We start from the raw sequence: 7,583 nt of genomic DNA on the forward strand, positions 1-7,583 counted from the left end.
GGGCGGAGCTCGCTCCTGCCCGCCCCGCCAGAGACCTGGGCGCCTGCTGCCCGCGCAGGGCTGGGGCGGGGCCGCTCGGCCCGGCGTGTGCTTTCTTTGGGGCCGCAGCTAGGCCGGCACCTCTGGGGCCAGCGCTGGGGCAGATAGACTGCTGCAGGCCCAGGACTCCGAGAAGAACAAGAAAGGGGGTCGCACGAAGGGCTTCCGAGGAACGGGGGGGACCTGGGCCTCGGAGCGAGAGTGATCGTTCATAGACCTCGGTAGTTAAGTCTCCGCCCAACCCTTTGCCAGCTGCGGATATATATCACGCTTAACTCATCTATAAAATGGATTATCAGGCAGTAGAAAACTAGCACGTAAACCCCAAGAGAGCAGAGTCCTTAACAAATTCGTGTGTTTGTCCCTATAACTCCTGCCTGGCATATACCAAGAACGCAAACATTTGTGAAATAAATGAATTTCCGATCTCTGCATCCTCCCAAGAGTTGCCAAGTCAAAAGGAGAGACTCCGCTGCACTTCCGACTTTGGCAATAATTGTCTTCACAACCTCCTCCTGCACCACGGAGGCGCTGGGCCAGACCTACATCCTGTGTCAACTGGGCAGTAAGGATTGGCAGTAAGTAAGCGAGACCACCCGCTGAACAGAGGCCAAGGGGAGAGGACATAGTAAAATGGGCTAGAAAAGCCTCCGGTTCTCCCAGACGACTCCTCCCCACCCTCCCAAAGTTCTAGGGCCAGCTTTGGTGTATGGTTATTGTTCCTCCTATCGCCTGAGCTTCTTTTGGGGTGTGTGAGGTTGGGGGGGGGCGGGGCGAGGCGGAACTCCAGTAACCTCAGCATCACGTGGTTGTGGGTCCTGGCCAAGAAGCGTATGAACTCCCCCGGAGAGAGGGTATTCAGGCAGGCCTTCGTCCTCCCGTGACTGGCTTGGATTTGATGAGGGGCCTGGAGGGGACCAAGAGCCTCAGCTGGAGCAGGGAACAAGGTCTTCGCCTTCCACTCCTGGCTTCAGGCAGAGCTGTGTCATCCAGCTCAAGGAAAAAGTGAGGCCAGCTGGTCAGAGGATGCGGCTAAAACAGGTACAAATACTGCTAGAGATGGTCCTGGAAGTTGCCACCAATCAAGGAGCCACTCTGGGGTCCCAATTCCCCCTCTGAAGGTAAATTTCCATGCTAATGAAATGCCACAGTTGTCTCCACCACCACCACCCCCGCCCACCTGGAGGCGGTTGTGTGCATGGGGCCCAAAGCCTGGCCCTTCAAGCCATCAGCCTGGCCCTTCGGTCCCGGTACTGGGCAGTATGCTCACTTGGTTGGCTGCATAGGCCCTTCGACGCTCCCACCCAGAAATGACGACAGGCCAGTGAGGCTGACAGTCTTGCTGTAATTGGGAGAAAACGGGCTGCAGCGCATTCGGCAGACCGAGAGGCACCAGCAGCCAGAGTTGGGGCGGTGCGGGCAGCCGAGGGGCTCAGGGCCCCCTGCCTCACATGGTGAAGAGAGGAAGAAGAAAGGTCAAATTCTAACCCAGATGGGAAAGTTGGTCCCGGGACGGGGGCAGTTTCGCTTCCTCTCCTCACTGGCAGGCAGGTGGGGAAAGGGCATCATCTCCCCTTGCTGCCAGTTTCCTTTGGAAGAGGCTGGGGAATTTCTGAAAATCTCCTACCTAGTGGAGACAACCCCCTCCACAGGCCCCCCAGGTGGGAGCCCTCTGCTCCCTCCCGGCCACTTCACAGCAGAGTACAAATCCAGAACCGTGTGTTTCATGGGCCTGAGGGTGGCGAGGGGAGGGCAGGGTGGCCAGAGGCGAAGGGTCAGGGGTCGGGACGGTGGCCATTCTCAGCAGTTCCAGGGAAACAGGGCCTTTCTCCCGAGCACCCTGCACGGGCTCAGCGACAGCACTGGCCACCTGCCCTCCCAAAGGGGTTTCAACCCCCCATGAAGTGCCTCAGACCGGACAGGATTCAGGCAAGGAAGACCACGAAGATGATGAAGAAGACAATGAGGATGAGGAAGATTTTGACCATGAGCCACCGGTTAGAGGTGACCGACTGGAAGTACTTGAGGATCTCTGAATGGGCGGCCTCGACATCCAGCTGGGCTCCTAGCACGTTCTCGTCGATCCTGGGGGCAGGGCCAAGAGAAGAGGAAAGAGAAGGGCACTGGATTAAAAAGAATGCTGTTATAGTATATTCTTCGGATGCGGAAAGACAGTCCCAGCGCGCGGGAGCGAGAAGTACGCACAGACACTATGATCCCATCTTTGTGTATATGCACTTGCATACAGAGAAAGCTCTGGAAGGGTAACAGCAACAGGTCTTGGCTCTGGTTTGAAAATTAGCTCTGCAACTTATTAGCTTATGATCCCGAGCCAGTCGAGCTTCCAGACTCATTTTCTTCAACTGCAAAGGAGGGAAAATGAGGGCACACCAACCCGGCCTCTCCAGTCGTTGTCGGCCTTAAATGAGTTAACAAACAGAAGGTGCCCAACTCTTAGTAAGAGCCCCCATAATGTTAGCTCTTCGAATTTTTGACTCATCAGTATTTATTGATTTTTATCTGATAAATAGTGTTGCGTTTATAATAGGGGATGGTGGTACATCCATAGACCATTAGACTTAAGAAATCCAGGCTCTGAGTTAACAGAGGAGGAAAAACTGCATGATAGGGACAGAAGTCAGAGGAGAAGAAAAGCCCTACATTGTAATTAGTTGACCATGTCTCCCTAGGATATAAAGAAGTCCTCAGAGGAAGGGCCATCTCTTGAGAGACTGCTGAGGAAAATAAAACATTTCCCTGCCAACCTGCATATGCAATCCTGAAAACCCAATACAAACCCTGGTCTTTGCAAAGGAAGTCCCTGTGAACAGAGACCTCTGTGAGCTCTGGGGACAGAAAAGGTGGAGTCTCATAATGCAGTTGGAACATGAGAGGCTGGGCCAGTGGCTGGAAGCCCAAGGTCCTCAGAAGGTGCCCATGAGGACTGTGAACTAATCTCTGTCCAGATACAAGAGCCCGGGGGTGCCAGCTGGCTGAGTCAAAAGAGCATGTGACTCTTGATCTTGGGGCCGTGAGTTCAAGCCCCATGTTAGTTGTAGAGATTACATACATACATTTAAGAAGAATTCAAAAACAAACAAAAAAAACCAAACCAAAACAAAAAAAAGAATTCAAGTACAGGAGCCTGGGCTGTACATGATTCCCTATTTATATCAGAGTGGCTGACTAAATTAGTAACAAGTTTCCTACCTTTGGGCTGGAATCTCATTTCTCAGTGTGGATTCCATTGTCATACCCAAAAAAGTTCACCCTGCCCATTAGGAATGGCTTTGCTTAACAAAAATGGATAGTCAATGCAGTCTAACATAAAAGATTTTAAACGTGTTTGTTTTTTTTTTTTTTAAGTTTATTTATTTTGAGAGAGAGAGAGAATGTACAGAGGAGGGGCAGAGAGAGAGGGAGAGAGAATCCCAAGCTGACAGTGCAGAGCCTGACTCAGGGCCCAAACACAAACCATGAGATCACGACCCGAACCAAAATCAAGAGTAGGACACTGAGCCACCCAGGCGCCCCTGGCCTAAGAAAGATTTTAAATGGGAATCCATGAATGAAAACTAATGAGAGGGGACACTGGTGGTAAAAAATTAGCGATCAGCGGGATACTCGGAGAAATGGGGAGTAGGAGACGGAAATGAGGGGGGCAGAAAATAATGGCTTGGGAAGGACAAGGCTGAAGAAAACAGAAAGGAAACAAGTCTGAACGGTGGGGGGTGGGGGACAAAGGGGCATCTTCTGGAGGAGGAAGAAATCCAGCATAAGCAGCTGGAGTCTGCCTGCATGGCAAGGGTCTGTGACCAGATGGATGGAGAGACAGGAAAACCCAGAGCACGAGAAGGTGAGTATATGTTGGGGATGACAATAAAAAGGAGGCTGAACAGAAAAAAACAGTAAGCCTAGGAACTGGAAAGATTATTTGGCCGTGATTAAGAGACCTGAGATTTTAGTTTTTGGAGTATAAGTTTCCTCAAAGCTTCATAAGGATGGACAGAGAGGAGCTGGGTCATGTTCAGATGATATGGAAGCTGCCTTTAAGGAGCTCCACGTGGCCAAGTTTAGGAAATCTGACTGTAATAGCAAAAAAATGATGGGGGTGCCTGAGTGGCTCACTTGGTTGTGTCCAACTTCAGGTCAGGTCATGATCTGATGGTTCACGGGTTCGAGCCCCCATCGGGTTTTGTACTGACAGCTCAGAGTCTGAAGCCTGCTTCAGATTCTGTGTCTCCCTCTTTATAAGCCCGCTCCCGCTCCTGCTCTCTCTCTCTCAAAAATAAATAAGTATTTAAAACAAGATAATGATGGGGGCACCTGGGTGGCTCAGTAGGTTAAGTGTCCGACTTCGGCTCAGGTCATGATCTCACGGTTTGTGAGTTCAAGTCTCACGTTGGGCTCTGCACTGATGATGCAGAGCCTGCCTAGGATTCTCTCTCTCCCTCTCTCTCTGCCCCTCCCTCCGCCCTCAAAATAAATTTTTAAAAAAATGATGGTAATGGATTATCTTTTACATTGAATAAAAATTATCCATTATTCCTAGTAAAGTTTAAAGAGAGAAACCTTTTATTAAAAAAAATGCTTAATGTTTGTTTATTTTTGAGAGAGGGAAAGAGCACGTGTCAGTGGGATAGGGGCAGAGAGAGAGGGAGACACAGAATGTGAAACAGGCTCCAGGCTCTGAGTTGTCAGCATAGAGCCTGGTGTGGGGCTGGAAACCACAAACCACAAGATCATGACCTGAGCTGAAGTCAGACGCTTAACCGACTGAGTCACTCAGGCACCCTGAGGAGCCTTTTTTTTTTTTTTTTTTAAATGTTTTATTTATTTCTAGGAGAGAGAGAGACAGCGTGAGCAGGGGAGGGTCAGAGAGAGAGGGAGACACAGACTCTGAAATAGGCTCCAGGCTCTGAGCTGGCAATCAGCACAGAGCCCGATGCGGGGCTCGAACCCACGAACTGTGAGATCATGACCCAAGCGCAAGTCGGTCGCTTAACCAACTAGGCCACCCAGGTGCCCCAGGAACCTTCTTTTTAAAGAAGAGAGAGAAGGAGAAGGAGAGAGAGACAGCGTGAGAGCGGGGGAGGAGCAGAGAGAGAGGGAGAGACAGAATCCGAAGCAGGCTCCAGGATCTGAACTGTCAAAATAGTGCCTGACCTGGGGCTCAAACTAGGGAACTGCAAGATCATGACTTGAATCGAAGCTGGATGCTCAACTGACTGAGCCACCCAGGCGCCCTGAGAAAGCTCCTTTACAGAAGGATGCCAGCTATAACAATGTAGCAGGGAGGAGAAAATAAGAGAATTGCCATGTCGCCACAATGTCACAAATGAATCAGGCAAGGACCATCACGGGTCTATGGAGCTGGATGTTCACAGGGACTCGAAGCGTCATTCCACAGATGACTTAGTGGGATGGTCACCACATTAAACAAGTGACCAAACCTGGCATCGCCAGAAAAAGGATGACCTCATCACATGCCTACTGATAACAATCACCTACACAGCTGGCCAAAAATCTAGAACCTAAGTCTAATCATGGGGAAATGCTGGACAAATTTACATGTGGGACTTTCTATAAGAGGCACTGGCCTCTTCAGTGAAAAGTCAGTGTCACAAGGAACAAAGCAGAAGGGAGACTAAAGAGGCAAAACAATCAAATGCCGTCTGTGAATACTGCCTTGGTCTTAAATGGAAGGGGGAAAAATGCTTTCAATGTTTTAGCAATGCTTTTCTAGCATTTATTTATTTACTTATTTATTTTACATTTATTTATTTTTGAGAGATAGAGTGAGACAGAGCATGAGGAGGGAAGGGGCAGAGAGAGAAGGAGACACAGAATCCGAAGCAGGCTGCGAGCTCTGAGCTGTCACCACAGAGCCCGATATAGGGCTTGAACCCACGAACCGTGAGATCGTGACCTGAGCCAAAGTCGGATGCTTAACTGACTGAGCCACCCAGGTGCCCCCTAAATAACCTTTTTTTAAAGTTTATTTATTTATTTATTTTGAGAGAGAGAGAGAGAGATCAAGGGAGGGGCAGAGAGGGAGAGAAAGAGAATCCCAAGCAGGTTCCACACTGTCAGCACAGAGCCTGATGTGGGGCTCTAATTCACAAAATGTGATATCATGACCCGAGCCGAAATCAGTAAGAGTTGGATACCCAACCGACTGAGCCACTCATGTGCCCCCAACTCCATGGTTTCTAAAGAGGGTGCTCAAATCCAGATCTACTGGCACGGAGGAAGCAAAGGGAAGAATGCTTAGGTCTATTTTATTTATTATTATTTTTTTAATGTCTTTTATTTATTTCTGAGAGAGAGAGAGAGAGGCAGCATGGGCAGGGGATGGTCAGAGAGAGAGGGAGACACAGAATCCGAAGCAGGCTCCAGGCTCTGAGCTGTCAGCACACAGCCTGACGTGGGCCTCGAACCCACGAACATTGATATCATGACCTAAGCCGAAGTCGGACACTTAACTGACTGAGTCACCCAGGCACCCCAATGTTTAGGTCTATCTTAAAAATATCATCCTTTCGAGGTGCACTTGGGCGGCTCAGTTGGTCCAGCTTAAGCTTTGGTCATGATCTCAGTTTGTGTGTTCGAGCCTCATGTTGGGCTCTGTGCTGACAGCTCGAACCCTTGAGTCTGCTTCAGATTTTGTGTCTCCCTCTCTCTCTGCCCCTCTCCCGCTTGCTCTCTCTCTCTCTAAAAAATAAACATTAAAAACAAAATTTAAGGGTTGCCTTGGTGGCTTAGTTGGTTAAGCATCCAACTTCAGCTCAGATCATGATTTCACAGTTCGTAGGTTTGAGCCCTGCATCAGGCTCTGTGCCTGTTTCGGATTCTGTGTCTCCACCTCTCTGTCCCTCCCCCACTTACACTCTGACTCTCTCAAAAATAAATGTTACAAAATAATAATAAATGAAATAATAAATAAAAACAAAATTTAAGGGGCACCTGGGTGACTCCGTTGGTTAAGGGCCCGACTTCAGCTTAAGTCATGATCTTGTCATTCCTGAGTTTGAGCCCCAGGTCAGGATCTGTGCTGACAGCTCAGAGCCTGGACCTTGTTTCAAAGTCTGTGTGTCTCCCTGTCTCTCTCTGCCCCTCCCCCTTTGCGCTCTGTCTCTCTCAAAAATAAACATTTTATTTTATTTTATTTTATTTTTATATATTTTTTTTATTTATTTCTAGGGGAGAGAGAGAGAGACAGCATGAGCAGGGGAGGGTCAGAGAGAGAGGGAGTCACAGACTGAAACAGGCTCCAGGCTCTGAGCTGGCAGTCAGCACAGAGCCTGACGCGGGGCTCGAACCCACGAACCGTGAGATCATGACCTNATCATTACCTGAGCCAAAGTCAGACGTTTAACTGACTGAGCCACCCAGGTGCCCCTCCAAAATTTTTTTTTAATTTAAAAATTTCATGCTTTCAGAATCTCAATTTCTTGTACATATTGGTGCCCACAATTTTTCTCTTTTGTGTTTCAATCCACTGTAAAATTGCTTCCGAGCCATTCAATGACAGCTGTTGCACT

General features: G+C 49.1%; 2 protein-coding genes across 3 annotated transcripts in view; both read right to left on the reverse strand.

Moving 5' to 3' along the window:
• Positions 1-1,276, reverse strand: part of NXF1 (nuclear RNA export factor 1) — an 11,885-nt gene extending 10,609 nt beyond the window's left edge. The window contains exon 1 of the mRNA XM_077759673.1: positions 834-1,276. The gene's annotated coding sequence lies outside the window, so the exon portion shown is untranslated. The remainder of the gene's footprint in view (positions 1-833) is intronic.
• Positions 1,277-1,364: 88 nt separating this feature from the next.
• STX5 (syntaxin 5) overlaps positions 1,365-7,583 on the reverse strand; it is a 21,566-nt gene continuing 15,347 nt past the window's right edge. For both annotated transcript variants that reach the window (XM_077759674.1, XM_077759675.1), the window contains one exon: positions 1,365-2,124. In XM_077759674.1, the coding sequence (XP_077615800.1) occupies positions 1,965-2,124 (160 nt within the window). In that variant the 3' untranslated portion in view covers positions 1,365-1,964. The remainder of the gene's footprint in view (positions 2,125-7,583) is intronic.

The sequence above is a fragment of the Crocuta crocuta genome, unplaced genomic scaffold (genome assembly GCF_008692635.1).
Source record: "Crocuta crocuta isolate KB4526 unplaced genomic scaffold, BGI_CrCroc_1.0 scaffold53, whole genome shotgun sequence".
NCBI classification, from domain to species: Eukaryota; Metazoa; Chordata; class Mammalia; order Carnivora; family Hyaenidae; genus Crocuta; species Crocuta crocuta.